Below are 16,416 nucleotides of genomic sequence, written 5' to 3' on the forward strand. Positions count from 1 at the left end.
TGCCTTATACCTCTAAGTCATCTGTAACATTTGTCATATGTTCAGAGAGAAATCCCATCAAATGGTTATGATGAAATCATGATATTTGTGCAGCCATACATCCAAACACAATGATATGAGAGCCACTCCTCCAAGTACATGAAAGTCACAGTCTCCTTTTCCAATTTTTTGGGGGGGAAATAATGCCTGTCAGTCCCTCCTGATGGAAGAGGAAAAGGACCATCCACATTGCTATCAATGGAAAGTTTAAAAGCTAGCGTCTGTGATTGAGTGTAGGTGTATTAATGCTCATGACATTGGTCACTTCCACGTCTGTGAAGGCACCATTGACAATGAGAAGTACCCAAGCAGTGTGTGCTTAATTTAGACAATGGGTTTTCAGGGACGTCCCTAATACTTCTACTGGAACAGTACAAGTCTAAGAGAGTGCTGCATCATAACTGTGTCCAACTATATTCCTCCATAATCCTCATCACTAGTTTTAGTAGCTTTAGCTTGTAGAAGAATCTGCTGTATGCAATGTTTATAAATTCTCAGACAGATGAGAAATGAGCTATGAGAAATAGTGTGCAGTCTAAATGGGATCGAAATAATTATCAGGTCTCCTAAATCAATGCCAAAGCTATTTAACTGTATTGTGCCGATCCGTGAGTTTCAAAGCTTTTGTAAAGCACTTGTAGCTGTATATTCCCGCACAGATGAAGCAATCGAATCAATATGCCACTAATACCATAATTCTCAAGTTCCCTGAACAAGCTTTATTCTTGACTGGTTTTATGAGATTATCACTGCGTGAACAGGAAGCTATTTCAGTAAACATGTCGTTGCAGGTCACTGGTACACATATAGAACTATGCTGACATCTGGGTGACCCATTTTATGGAATTATCATGACTAATCTCTGTAAATCTCCAAATTCATGTGTACCTTTGACTTTCAAATGGTAACCAGATGCCATAAGTAGTAAACTCCATCAATCAGGATGCAGGGAGTATTTTGTGTTGGGGCTGATGCTAAGGGTTGACTGTGTGCTCTTTGAAAAGTTGAGACGCTGTGTAAAATGTGAATAGAAACAGAATACACTGGTTTACAAATCCTGTTTATCTGAATACAGCCCAAAGAAGTATTTCATGTTCAAAATGGTAAAAACTGATATAGTTATTTGAGTTTGAAAAATCTGATGCCTGCAACAAGCTGGATGCTTTAAAAGCACCTGGATTACCCTCTGTTAAGTGCGTTGATTTGAAACAGGTGATGGCACCATGATTGGGTATAAATGGAGCACTTCTGAAAAGCTTAGTATTCAAAACTCAACTCAACAATGGCAAAAGGTTCTACACTTTAACAAAGACTGCAGTGGTAAAGTCCAAAAGGTTAATGACATTCCTCAAAGTACAATTGAAAGATACTAATAGATTTTGCAGTCCATAATATCATGAAAAAAATCGAGAGATTCTGGAACAATCTCTGTACATAAGGGGAAAGGCCAAAAATTAACATTAAATGCCCATGACCTTCAATCCCTCAGGTAGTATTGCAGTAAAAACAGGCATCATTTTGTGATAGATATGAAAGGGTGGGCTTGGGAACACTTTGAAAAACCAATGTCAGTCACCACAGTGGGTCCCTGTAGTTACAAAATCCAGATGTGCTGCCAACTTTTCTGGTTCTAAGTTCATCTTAGATTAACTGACCTAAGGTGGAAAAGTGCACGGGTGGTCTGATAAGTCCATATTCCAATTTTTTTTTTAAATAATGCCTGTCAGTCCCTCCTGATGGAAGAGTAAAAGGACCATCTGCATTGTTATCAATGGAAAGTTTAAAAGCTAGCGTCTGTGATTGAGTGTAGGTGTATTAGTGCTCATGACATGGGTCACTTCCACATCAGTGAAGGCACCATTGCCACAGAAGTACCTAAAGGTTTTGGAGCAATGTATGCTTAATCCAGACAATGCATTTTTCAGGGACGTCCCTAATATTTCAGGCCACATTCTGCACGAGTTACAACAGCATGGCGTCACAGTCAAAGGGAGCAGATATTAGGCTGGGCTGCATGCAGTCCAGACCTGTCTCCAAATGAAAATGTGTGGCACATCTAAATATGTGGCACTTTATGAAATGCTACAATGTCATTTAGTGGACACTTTTGTCCAAAGCTACATACATCTGGGTCCTGGCATGTACTGAGTCATCATGCACTGACCAGGTTTAGAACTTTCAGTCTCTATCCAGCCAAGTGAGAATATTTGATAATGATAACCCTGCACTGTATATTTACAGTACTGTGCAGAACTTTTAGGCATGTTTGGGCCAAAACTTCAGGGTTAAGGTAAACCATGTAATGGTGAGAAAGCCCGCCTGAGGGCACCATTGGTGGGGAGTATTGACACAACCCAGGTCATGCTCTGGATTTCCTTGAAAATTACCAGGAGCAAGTACGTTACACCTATGGTACTACTGTCAGGGTAGGTATTAGGGTTGCCACAAGCCCTTGGTCGTGGATGTCCCAAGGGCCCAAAAACTGTTGGTGGGCTCCAAGCATATGACCAGGGGTGAAAAGGCCCAAACAAAAGAAACCCATGACCTGTGATTACTCCTTAGTACCCTACATGCCTAAAACATATGCATGACTGTATATCAGGCAAGGATTTGAAAGGAATCTACTTTCAGTCAATAACAATCCCAAAACAATTACTGACTGTTGTTAGAAGAAAAGTAGATTGAACACAGTGGTACACAGGCTCCTGCCCCCATTTTATTGGACTATAGGTGGAAAAGGATTAGCAAATCACTGTTTTCTGTTTTTTAAATTCTAAACAATGTCCCAAATTTTATTGGAATTGGGGTTTTTTCTGTTTCTTCCTTTTTCCTTTTCTTCTTCTTCTCTATTTGTCTTCCATCTCCTGTTATTATTGTTATCCTTGTAATTTTATGAAATGATGAAAATTTACAAAGAAAACTATACACTGCGTTTGGGGTTAACTCAGGAGGATCTATGTATAGCAGTCAAACTTCCCACATTATTTGTCTGTAATTGTCTATTTGCCAGAACTGTCCATGGGCTATTCAGTGTCATATAGACACAGCAACATGGACTTGAAACCCAGTCTCTTACTCTTATTCACAAACAATAAGGCTATGGCTGACTGGTCAAGTTCAACTGAACTGGATGTTAAAGGTAGCTTGGCTCCGGACCCCTGAATGCCAGCCCAAGTCTCCGATTTGTTCAGCGATTCAAATCTGAACGAATGAAGTGAAACCGAATGGTAATTCAGTCTGATTATCAGGCTATGTTATAGAGATCTACTGAACCATTTCTGCCTGTCTGTCTTCAATTCTGCCTCTTTTTCTTCCTCTCTCTTTGTCTTTCACTCTGTGACAGAAAATGAGCAATTCACGCAGATGAATGAAGGGTATAGGAAGCTCAGGCCGGATCATTGAAGTGCAAAATTTAAAGCTGTAAACATGATTAATTAATGAAAAGAGGCCAAGCTAAAAAAAAAAAAAACAGGAAGACACCAAAAGAATCTGTCACTGTGATGACCCTGATGGCCTTACGCTGGCATTAAAACAAAGCTTATTTTTCTGTGCCATTAAATCTACACATCAGTGAATTTCTCTTTGTGCTGATAGCAGAGTGACACTCTTGCCATCCAGAGTAACGTCTGCTTTGACTGACAGCTCATTGTTTTGGGGGCTCAGTGCTGCTGTGTTATTGCAGCAGGGCTCAGCGTATTAAGTTTCATACAAGGGGCGGTCAGGGAGCAGCTAGTTCAAGCAATCAACGAGATGGCCACCCACACGGGCCCTTAGGTTTTAACAGACAGTACGGTGGCTAAATATTATGCATGCACGGTGGCCTGGAAAACGATCTCTGTCTGGTAATGGATTCACAGCAACACAAATATATGAGAAGAAAATGCACAAGGGCACGTTTTAGAACACAATCTAAAAACACCAAACTCAATGTCAAGCTCTAATTTTACTTTCTTTTATTTCAAGTTTTGTAAGCATAACAAAAAGGTTGAAACAAGGCTGATTACTTAGCTTTCTTATCTGTGAGGTAGCAGTGATGGTATTTCTCCCTGCGGCTCCAATCACTTAGCCATTGACCCCGTCTCAATACGATCTGTCATCAGCCATGTTATCAACCCTCATCTCTCCTCCTGGGTGATCTCGCTGCTACTAGACCACCTCAGTGCTTCTCTTTCTCTACCTCACAAACCTGCCATATCACATCTTAAATCATACTTATTGATTATAATGGCCTTAATAATTTTAGATTAGTCTTACATGGCATTTTGTTATCATCGCTTTTAAAAATGGTGCTTAGCCTTTTATTCTCTGTGTTTGCTTTGTGTTTCAGGAAATCGTGCTGGTGCTGTTCTTTGGCACGGAATATGTGGTGCGGCTGTGGTCGGCCGGCTGTCGGAGCAAATATGCTGGCATCAAAGGACGCCTCCGCTTTATCAGGAAGCCCATATCAATCATAGGTGCACCTGGTGTTTTCTTACTTGTCTCCCCTTTTTTAATACAATGAATGTCTTCAGGTGCTCTCAAAGATTAATGTTGTAGATTATCTTGGTAATGTAAAACATTACTTTGATTTTGATCTGATTTGATTGAGCTTTATCAGTCTTAAATTTGACTTGGATCACAGCAGCTCCATTTACAACTCCAAAATTAAAGAGAAGAGACAAAGACACATTTGGCAAAGCATTTCAAACACCAACCAAACACCTAAAAGCCTTCAACATATTTTGAAATGGGATTAAACTCATATATAAGGATGAACACTGATTTCAGTACAAAGATCGTTCTGAAAGTAAAGGGATTATCAATTTTAGGATTTAGCATACACAAGAGTTATTCAGTCTTATCTCATTAAAGGAACCCTCATTGAACAGGTGTGGACATGTCGGACATGTTCCATGTTGGCCTCCTCCAGGGCTGCCCTTTATCCCAGATTCTGTTTGTGATTTTCATGGACAGGATCTTAAAGTGCTGCCAGGGGTAGGAGGGTTTCAGGTTGTGTGACCTCAGAATTTCATCTCTGCTTTTTGCAGATGATGTGGTTCTGTTGGCTTCGTCAGCCGGAGACCTCCAGCATGTACTGGGTTGATTTGTAGCGGAGTGTGAAGCGATTGGGATCAGGGTCAGCACCTTCAAGTCCAAGGCCATGGTTCTTGGTGAATTGCTCTCTCTGGGTGGGGAGTTAGCCTTTGCTCCAAGTGAGGGAGTTCAAGTATCTTGGGGTCTTATTCCCGAGTGAAGTAAGAATGGACTGTGGGACTGACAGGCAGATTGGACTGTTGGCTTAATGGCAGAAAGAATGAGATTAGAGAGATAGGATGAGGAGCTTGGACATCTGGAGGAAGCTCAAAGTGGAGCCACTGCTCCTTTCATCTGGAAAGGTGCAGTTGAAGTGGTTTGGGCATCTGATTAGGATTACTCCTGGTTGCCTCCCTGTGGAGGTCTTGTGGGCATGTAAAACTGGGAGGAGACCCCAGGGTAGACCCAGGACTCACTGGAAGCATTATATATCTCATCTGGCCTGGGAACACCTTGGAATTCTCCAGGAATGACTGGATAATGCCACTGGGGAGAGAGATGTCTGGGCATACATGCTAAGCCTTCTGCCCCTGCTTCCAGGCCCTGGATAAGTGGTAGAAAATGGATGACTGGATGGGGGCGATTTTGCACCAAATTTTTTTTAAGGTTTATTTTGGGCATTTTTGTGCCTTTATTTGATAGAGGAGGATAGTGGATAGAGTCAGGAACAGGAATAAGAGCGGGGGAGAGACATGTGGTAAAGGACCTCAGGCTGGATTCGAGCCCAGGCCCTCCACGTACATGGGGCGTGCCTTAACCACTTGGCCACCTGTGCCCCATTGCACCAAATTTTTTATGTTCCCTTATTTACATACAGTACATTAGCGCTGCACAATTAATCAGATTGCAGTTGCAATCGCAATGTCAGCCTGTGCAATTACATTATGGCAAAGAAGGCTGGAATTATTTTTGTGTTCAGTAGCATTTGAAAGGTTTACAAAAATGCATTTAGGAGAACTTTAAGTTAACAAAAGTGCCACTGTTGCACTATGTAGAAGTGCCTTTAGTTTCCAAAAATGAAAAACTTTTAGAAAAGAAAGAATTGATTTATTTTGAAGGCAGTTCTGTGAAACCTTCAGGTTTTGTATTTCTTAAATGCTCCTTAATATTTGTATGTTTTGAGTTAAGAAACACTCCTTTAGACAAATGCAACAAAACTGGAGCTTTTTGGCAAGTCACATCAGCCCTAAGTTCACAGACACAAAAATGAAACATACAAAGAAAAGATCACTGTACCCACTGTGAAACATGGAAGAGGCTTGGTTATGTTCTGGGGCTGCTTTGCTGCATCTGGAACATGCTGTCTTGAATCTGTGCAGGGTACAATGAAATCTCAAGACTATCAAGGCATTCTGGGGCAAAATGTTCTGCCCAGTGTCAGAAAGCTTGGTCTTATTATTCTGTGCATTTCCCTTGATAACCAAGCAAGTACACTCATGATACCATTTGTGTACTATATTGTAATTGCAATTGGAAATTGCATTTTGTCCAAAACTGCAATCACACGTTATTTCCAAATACAGCACTACAGTACATTTAATGGGGAGGCCCCCAGGATGCAATCCTCAAATTTAATGATTTACAAAAAACCTGAAAAAATAGTAAAGCACATTATTATTTCCTGATTAATATGTCAAATTATAGTTACTGACTTGCTTTCCTGAACAGAAAAAAAAGTTTTAGTGGTTGAATGTTATGCTTGATTAATTTCTGACTTCTCAGAGAAGCCCAGTGAGCCAGCTCAAATTTGTGTATAAAATGGTGAATTCAGTTTGAAATTCCTCATTCCTGTTCAAAATGGTAAAACGTGGAGAGCTCACTGAAAATGAAAGAGTCTGCAATGAAGCACTTCATGATGCTGGATGGTCTCTGAGACAGGTGTTCCAATAAATATGTTAAGCACTGTACATTTTTCCTCTTTCCTTTTTTTGATGATCTTCCCATGTCTCTCTCTCTTACAGATTTGATTGTGGTCATTGCCTCAATAATTGTGCTTGGTGTAGGGTCCAACGGCCAAGTGTTTGCTACGTCCGCCATCAGGTAGGGTGACTATAATGTTCAGCATTTCATTATTTTTTGAGAGTCAGAGGTGGATCAGAGGATAGAAAGACAAATATTGTACTGTTGTGTGTTTCAGGGGGATCCGTTTCCTCCAAATCCTTCGTATGCTACATGTGGATCGGCAGGGAGGAACATGGCGGCTCCTGGGATCTGTAGTTTTTATCCATCGACAGGTATGTTGAGCTTTTTAATGAGTAAAAATTCTTTTTCAAGGTAGTTATTGTAATATCCTTACGTGCTCAACATGCACGGTTTGTGCATTACGAGACACCGTAGTAAACACATGTTCATGTCTTGCGAGAATTGCAGTGTCTGTATGGAAGCCTGGTGCTCAGTGAAGAGGACGGTTCATGGCAGCTACAGGGTGTTACTATTATTCATGTAGAAACCAGAGGGCAAATACAACATTTATGTGTCAGAAGTTTTTTTTTTTTAAAGATTCATGACTTGATGCTTAAGAATGATTCTGTGTAAGCTAATGTGGTTACACTTTTATTTATAAAATGAGATGGTATTTGATAGGATACAATAGAATATGTTAGGAAATGATATCATACAGAACACTACAATATAATAAAATTGGAAACAATATGGTAGTTTACAATACAGTACAATATCGTACCATACGAAACCATAAAATGTAGTATGATATGTTACATAACAAAAAAATGGTATTTGCGATACAATATAATATTGCAGTTTGATATAATACAATATGTGCAGTAAGATCTGATCCATGTAATACAATTTGATTTGGTATGGTACAGCACGGTACAGTATGATGTTAGGGATGCAAGATATTGGATTTTTGTCGATACCCGATATGCCGATATTTACAGATTCATTTTAGACGATACCGATATCGATACTGATATTGAAACATGCTTTTCGGACAAGAAATTTCAGTCCTTTTGGACACACTTTAAGGTTTTAGGATGACCGAGGAGACAAACTTTAGTTCTTAAAAAACACTCTAAAGTTTAAAGAATGAGGATGAATAAAGAAGAAGAATTTAACTGACATATGTCTGTTGGTTCAGCCTAAAACTCTCATTTATTAGTAAGTATGGAAAAAAATTACAGTAAATGTATGCTTGAATACACAGGCAAGAATCGGATGTAAATATCGGCAGAAATTTTTATTATTTTATTTATTTACAGTATGATACAATTCATGCAATATGATATGATAAGAAGCAAGTAATATTATCAAAACATTTTTGCAGCTCGGAAGAGGTGGAAAAGGTGGCATATAAGATGAAAACATATCTTTTTTGTACTGGAAACATATTGTTAATAAATACTGGATTGACACGCTAAAGAAAGCAACCATATCTCTTTCCAGAACTCTTCCAAGAGCCCATAGGTTTAGTTGTTCAAAACTCTCCATTTGTGTGGATAAAATCTGCCTCTGTTTTCTTCACTGGCCTCTAAGATATGACCTTTAGACTGTAATGCAATGAGGCTTTGACCCTCTTTTTTCACGAGTAGTGCCACCTACTGCTCCACCTGTTGACTCCTACTGCTTTTATAACAGTAGTGCACAGGCCTCTCTCTTGGTGCTGCTCAATACAATAAATCCAGTGTTCCCAGTCGGAAAAACATGCACACATGTGCATACGTCTGCACCAGACCTGACTTTATAAGGAGAAGAGAAAGAGATTGACAAGTTCCCTCTACTTTTTTCATTGTAGCATGGTACACTTGTTTTAGTATTTTCTCAGGCTGATAGACGATGAAGTCAGAGGATGTAATGTTCTCTTCCTAATCCCTGAAGTAGACTATGTTCTTTGGTTATAGTCGACCTGGCATTTTGTCTCTTTGATGCACGAGAAAAAGCAGAAACAGTCAGTGAGGCTTGTGTGCAAAGGTCAAGAAAGTAAATGTAGGATGAAGCAATTTGATTTGTTGCTTCTTCTCTCCTTTTATCATATGATCACTTTAGCAAATGATGTGCTCTGTTTAGTGGAAATATAACGCCTTTAGGAGTGTTTCAATGGGCAGGCAAGAAATATACCAAGTACTTTATGATGATTGGTTAAGAGAGTATTTTAACTCAGTAAGCTTTCACAGCGCTGTTTGACTTAGCAAATAATATAAAATATGAAAAAGATATTACAACCTTATGGTACGCAATACAATTGCAATATGATGAGCCAGATCCCTATAATATGCTATTTGAATTTAAATTGTAAAAATTAGAATGATATAAGAGTTATCAATCTAGTCTCTGAGTGATCAGTGGTTCCTGCTAATACCACACAAATGAACAGCATGCTGTTGTGGACCCAACTGATTCTAACTGCTACAATTATCAACACAGTCCCATGTCATTGTCACTAAAGCTGCTAATGTTATGTTATGCAATGCTTATGTAATACTCAGTACTTTGCTCCTTTTCTGATGGGACAGCTGCTTCTCAAACAATCAGACTGGTTTTGTTTGGTTTGGGGTTGATTTGAATTTGGTCTCAACCGCCCACTTAATGTAACAAGCATGGTTAGTTTTCACTGATGCTCTGATAAAAAGATAATAAAAGAAGTCAAGTGAAGGTGGTGCAAAAACACTCACTGCAAAGTAAAACAACAAAGTGCTCTCTTCAATTAACATCTACAGACATGGAGAAAATTGTTGGTACTGTTATGTTAAAGGATGAAAACCTGACAAATACTAATACTACTTAACCAAAAATTAACAAATGAAAAGCAAACTTTGCTTTTGAATTGTGTCTCCACAGAATTAAAAAACACAAACTAATGAAACTGGCCTGGTTAAAATTAACGGTGCCCCTAGAAAAGACGTAAAATTATGTGCCCATAAGGACATGCTAAACTAAGATGTGTCCTGTAATTAGCATCACAGGTGTCTTCAGACTTGTAATCAGTCAGTCTGCCTATTTAGGGTGAAAAGTAGTCACTGTGCTGTTTGGTAGCATGGTGTGTACCACGTTGATCATGGACCACAAAAAGCTAAGGAGACAGTTGTCCAAGGAGATTAGAAAGAAAATAATAGACAAGCATGTTAAAGGTAAAGGCTATAAAACTATCTCCAAGCAGCTTCATGTTGCTGTGACTACTGTTGACCATATTATTTCGAAGTTTAAGGTCCACAGGACTGTAGGCAACCACCTCGGACGTGACCACAAGAAGACAATTGATGACAATTTAAAGAGACGGATAATATGAATGAGAACCAAAAAGGCCAGAACAACTTCCAAAGACATTAGAGGTGAACGCCAAGGTCAAGGTAAATCAGTGTCAGCTCACACTATCCATCGCTAGTTGAGCCAAAGTGGACTTAATTGAAGATGATTGAGGAAGACTCCACTGTGATAGCATACATCATAAATAAGGGCCTGGAATTTGCCAAAACACATATTGACAAGCCACTAAGCTTCTGGGAGAATGCCCTTTAGACACATAAGACAAAACTGGAGCTTTTTGGCAAGTCACATCAGCTTTAAGTTCACAGACACAAAAATGAAGCTTACAAAGAAAAGATCACTGTACCTACTTTGAAACATGGAGGAGGCTCGGTTATGTTCTGGGGCTGCTTTGCTGCATCTGGCACAACTGGCTGTCTTGAATCTGTGCAGGGTACAATGAAATCTCAAGACTATCAAGGCATTCTGGGGCAAAATGTGTGTCAGAAAGCTTGGTCTCAATCTCAGTCATGCCTCTCTGTTTGGCAGTCAGATGGGTAAGTCTTGAGTTTTTGGTGGATGCCGGGAGAATGTTACCTGACTGCAGCTTGGAAATTTGATGGAGGAAGGATTATGGTATGGGGTTGTTTTTTAGGGTTGGGGCTAAACCCCTTACCTCCAGTGAAGGCCAGTCTTAATGCTTTAACATGCCAAGATGTTTTGGACAAGGCTATGCTTCCAACTTTGTGGCGACAGTTTGAGGAAGGCCCTTTTCTATTTCATCATGACTGTGCCCCGATGCACAAAGCAAGGACTATGAAGACATGGTTTTATGAGCTTGGTGTGGAAGAACTTGACTGACCTGCACAGAGCCCTGTCCTCAACCTCATCAAGCACCTTTGGGATGAAGTGGAATAGAGATAGTGAGCCAGGCCTTCTCACCTTACATCAGTTCCTGACCTCATAAATACCCAATGGATGGGCACAAATTTCCACAAGTCCTCCAAGAACAGTCGAACCTGTTCTCACTGCACATGGGGGACAGCTCTGTATTAAAGTACATGTATTTGAAAACAATGTCATTACGGTCCCTGTAGGTGGTCAGACAGTCAATACCTTATTCTTACAGTGTATATTTTTGGTCTTGTTATACCTTTATTATAGAATAGGGTAGTAGACAGGCTCAGAAACTGGAGAGAGAGAGAGCGTGGGTGAATGACTGAGCCATAGGTCAAGTTTGAACCCAGGATGCCCACTTTAGTGACAGTCTGTACATGGGGCTTACGAACATAACCGCTAGGCTACTGACGCCCCACATTTATTTCACTTCAATATTAGGACTGATTCGGTGTATTGTTCTTTACTATAGTATAAAATCACTCATAAAACATTGTCATAATATGATCTTGGTAAATGATTTGTTTTTCAGGAGCTGATCACCACCTTGTACATCGGCTTCCTTGGCCTGATTTTCTCCTCTTACTTTGTCTACTTGGCGGAGAAGGATGCTGTGGATGAAGAGGGCAAGACCGGCTTCTCCAGCTATGCTGATGCCTTGTGGTGGGGCGTGGTAAGGCAGCACAACTCTAAAAACATACATTGTACAAGTTAAGAGGGACTTCTCTCATGCTAACGTATTAGTTTTTACATGTAGGGTTTTTTGATATTTTGTTTAAATGTGCATTTATTAGCAAGGTTCCTCAATGCTCCTTGAATTTCTCAACACATTTATCATTCCTGAAAGGTAACATCATGTGCACATGAAGAAAGAGTCTACTCTCTAAAGAGCTGTAACAAATAGTCTGCATAATACACTCTTAAGTAGAGTCCTCATCAAAAAAATGGAGATTGGCCACCCTAGTTAGAGCAATTATTAACCTCCTTGTGTTTTCAGTTTGCATGTGTCGCTGTAACACTCAACACAGACGCAGAAGTGTTGATGTTTTTCTGTGCACAGAGCTGGTTTTTGCTTATTTCCCTCCATGCAGAGGGCTCAGGTTTCCAGAGCAGTTAATTAAACATTTGAATTGAAAGCAGGGAGTAATGAGAAACCTATGGCAGCCTTGTGCAGGGGATCAGTGCACCACAAAGACACGGCAATAAAACCATTCACCTCTGGGCTCTTTGGCTCAAAGAACTGTTAGAGCACCAATATAAAGTGTCAGTTCCCTTAATTAAAACTTTAATTGTGGGATTATTCCCTCTATGTAACGAGGGTTAGAGGGGTCACGGGGTCCTCGCTGGTCTATGGAAGGTCGAAGAAAAGCTTTTATTTGTGTTGCTCTGTTCAGGAGGTTGAGAAAATGAATCCCAACTCGAGATTTGTTCCTTTTGTTTTGTTTTTTTTTGAGACTGTAAACTTGAGAGCGATCATGCACTGTTCCAAGAGGTTTGTGAGTTTGTATGTGCTTGTGTGGATGTTAATCAAAGCTAGAGTGAGCTGATTGCAAAGCTCTCCCAGCGTGAATTCCTTCTCTTGGCATGATTTTCACATTCGGATGTGCAGGTGCAGGGCACAGCTGGTGGACAAGCTAATGCAATGATTCACATCCTTTCTCTCTCTCATGCTCCCTGGCTCTCTTTCTCTGTCATCCTCCTACCCTTTCCACTTTTCTTTTCCATTTGCAGACTGTTGCATAATCGCTGTTATATTTCAACAACCTTAGACTTTCAAACAGAGCACACTGTGAAATGGAAAATAAAGAGAATGGGCTTTTTAACTAAATGAATCGTATGCAATCACAGATCAGAATCTTTTCTTTTATTTATTCTTCATTTAACTAATAACAGATTGTTTAAATTTGTTTCTATTTAATAGCTACAGTGCCATTGAATAGATACTATATGTAGTGTAAATGAGTGACTGCATTAATATTTACCCCCTTTTTAAGTCAGTATTTAGTAGAAGCACCCCTTGCTGCAATCACTGAATCCGTGTGGATAGGTCTCAATCATTCTTCTTTGAATTTGTCCTGCCACAAATTCTCTACAGCATTGAAGTCTGGATTTTGATTTGGCCACTCCAGAACATTCACCTTGTTGTCTTTAAACCATTTCTGTGTAGCTTTCTCTGTATGCTTCCTGTCATTGTCTTGCTGGAAAATAAATCTCCCAAGCTGTTCTCTTTCAGACTGACTAAGATTGTCACAGGATTTTCCTATATTTTTCCACATTCATTTTACCCCTGACTTTTACAAGCCTTACAGGGCATGCTGCCTAGGAAGGATCCCCACAACATGATGCGGCTACCATGTGCTTCCTAGTGGGAATGGTGTGTTTGTGGTGATGTGTTTGGTGTCTGCAAACATAGTATCTTGTATGATGGCCAAAAAACACCACACAACTTACTCTGCTTCTGATTGGCAAGAACTTGCTGATTGCCTTCATTGTTTTGGTGAGCAAGAATGTCTAGGTAAAAAAACACTTGAACACTTGGCAGTCTGGAAAATTTAGCAATGTGATCAGAGCTAAGGTAGCAACACTCTCTGTCAGCATAATTATTTCATGATGATCCTTATTAACTTAAATAAAGCAGCAGCTGTTGAGGGTCAGTATGCAAATACAAAGGCTTATCTTTAGATGTGCCAAATGTGCCAGAGACATTCAAAGTAGAACTAGCAACCTAGCAAAGCAGATAGATTAATGGAAAATCGTCAGGCAGATTCACCTTGCAAATCTGAAAAGATTCTGCAGGGTCTGAGCACAGATCTGACAAATCAGCATCATTGAGGAGAGGCAGTAGCTATGGGCGGAGTATAGTTGAGCTGAAAGCCCATAGCAATGGCTGTCGCAAGTGTAGCAGTTAGCTGGGATGTAGCTGTATTATAGCAGCAGTTTGATCAGGACTGGACCACACTGATTCATTAAAAGAAGAGGGAAGGATCGCACTGAAAGCCTCTCATGGTATTCGCCCTACCCCCGATCGGCTTCAAAATGAGTTTGCAATAGATACAGGCGGGGTTTAGTTGTGTTGCAAGACCATACCAGTGACTGCTCCTGAAGTGATTATCTTGGATGTTGTATAAGGGCAGTTTTTATCAGACCTGGACAGCATTTCTTTATTGAAAGAGGAGCAAGGAACCACAGGAAAGCCTTTCTCAGAGATGTTTTTGCACTTCTACCTACCAGCCTCGGCATGAGTTTTATCTACCAACTAGCTCCACCATTCATAAACTACAACAGTGCCAGAGTGCTGAGTTCACGTTAATTACAGGAGCTGGGTACGCCTACACTCGGTTTGTCTTGTGGCTCTGATTGGCCTGTAATGGATGTGACAGACAGATTCTTAGTCCAGTCATCTCTGAGATTATTTTTGAAAAGTCCTGTCCTCCCCAAACACTTTGTATGGGGCATTTCCCAGGTGAATATGAAATAAATCCCATATGAACATAGCCTATCTGATGTCTGACTGGTTTCAGCACGGTGTGTTTGGTGTGAACTTTACACCACAACTTTAGATGGATCTCACACAGATATGGTGCTAGAGGCCCCTGGTCTGTAACCTCTGAGGTTTTTTTACACACTCTACAGTCTGAATAGGACAAGTATTTTTGAGTGGGCCATTCCACTCTGATGGTCCAAGGACATTGTTAAGTCATTGGATTTGTGGATGAAGGATTAGATCCCCTAACCCCCCTCCCCCAACGTACACCCACCCACCCTTCCCGCCCCTTCTGCTTCTTTTTTACTCCCAAAGCCCTTTTAAGTATCTCACCTTACATCAGCCGCTTTGTGTTAGAGCACAGCAGCGGTTCATGCGGCGATACCCCCATAGACACCCTTGGTGAGCCAAGTGAGCTCTGAATGTGTCAGAATTGGCTCAGCTTTCAGAGTGGGTGTACATGCAAATGCAAGAGGTATTTGTTTTCCTCCTTCAACCCAGCAAATTCCTACACTCACTGAGGATTAGTGGTCGGGAGCCTCAAATGCCCTGAACATCGCTGACAGTGGTGAAGAGAGGCCAGAATGACTGATGAACTACTTCTTTATTGTGAAACTCCTATTGTAAACTGAAGAATTATGCATTGAGTGCTCTGTAGACACTTGTATTTTGTTATTAAAGTTTTTTAAACATGCAAAATGCATTTGATAACTCTTTAATTAGTTTTGTCCAAATATATCTTCAGGGAGCTCCCTGCTTGGCTCATTTTGTTGCTTAAGTCTTTGACATACTCTTTAGCACTTCTACTTGCACCAAGCACACCCTATTTAGGGGACACTTTGTAGTTCGACCTGCATTGGTGATACCTAGATTTTGCTGAAATTACATCAGGCATGCTGCATGTTTTTCTTTTCTGTTGCCACATGTCTCATGCCTGGATAAGATTTCCTTACCTGATCTTAGAGGCCCTTTCCTTATTTTCTGCTTCTAGGTGACTGTCACCACCATCGGCTACGGAGACAAAATTCCCCAGACGTGGATAGGAAAAGCCATCGCCTCCTGCTTCAGTGTCTTTGCCATCTCCTTCTTTGCTTTGCCTGCTGTAAATATTATCTTAACCTGATTTATTAAGAAATCATGTTATTATTGATATCTTTGCAGTTTGAATAGATACAATAAATGTCCTCCCTTCTCCCAGGGTATCCTGGGTTCAGGTTTTGCCCTGAAAGTCCAGCAGAAGCAGAGACAGAAGCATTTCAACAGACAGATCCCTGCTGCGGCCTGCCTCATCCAGGTACACTTTAAACTCTTGTTTTATATTTACTTCTGGGCTTTCAGTCTTTATTCTGATTGGACAGTGGATAGTGTAGCTACCAGGGAAAGAATAGAGAAAGGAGCTACAGTCTGAACTTTAACCCAATATTCTGTGCTGTGGTAGACTTATTGAAATTGATGAAATTGCTGAAAGCACAAATGATTATCATCAATTATTATTATTTTTTAAATTATTAGTATTTTTTAATTATTTTATTTTCTTCTCTATCAGCCTGGGAGGACATAGCGAATACTCCCTGTATTCTCTCCTGTGAGATGTTCTCAGTTGTAATGTATTCAACCATCTCCTTTTTCTCCCTCCCTCTTGCAACCCATATGTTAATGACTCAAAGTGATGTAAGTTGTTATCAATTTTAAACCCTGAGCATTAAACAAAATTATTAATA

General features: G+C 40.2%; 1 protein-coding gene across 2 annotated transcripts in view; it reads left to right on the forward strand.

Annotated features, from left to right (window-relative positions):
- kcnq1.2 (potassium voltage-gated channel, KQT-like subfamily, member 1.2) overlaps positions 1 to 16,416 on the forward strand; it is a 291,548-nt gene that overhangs the window by 31,985 nt on the left and 243,147 nt on the right. For both annotated transcript variants that reach the window (XM_041796564.1, XM_041796565.1), the window contains exons 5-10: positions 4,367 to 4,493; positions 7,074 to 7,152; positions 7,250 to 7,346; positions 11,744 to 11,884; positions 15,687 to 15,797; positions 15,894 to 15,989. In XM_041796564.1, the coding sequence (XP_041652498.1) occupies positions 4,367 to 4,493; positions 7,074 to 7,152; positions 7,250 to 7,346; positions 11,744 to 11,884; positions 15,687 to 15,797; positions 15,894 to 15,989 (651 nt within the window). The remainder of the gene's footprint in view (positions 1 to 4,366; positions 4,494 to 7,073; positions 7,153 to 7,249; positions 7,347 to 11,743; positions 11,885 to 15,686; positions 15,798 to 15,893; positions 15,990 to 16,416) is intronic.

Source organism: Cheilinus undulatus, linkage group 9 (genome assembly GCF_018320785.1).
Source record: "Cheilinus undulatus linkage group 9, ASM1832078v1, whole genome shotgun sequence".
Lineage (NCBI taxonomy): Eukaryota > Metazoa > Chordata > Actinopteri > Labriformes > Labridae > Cheilinus > Cheilinus undulatus.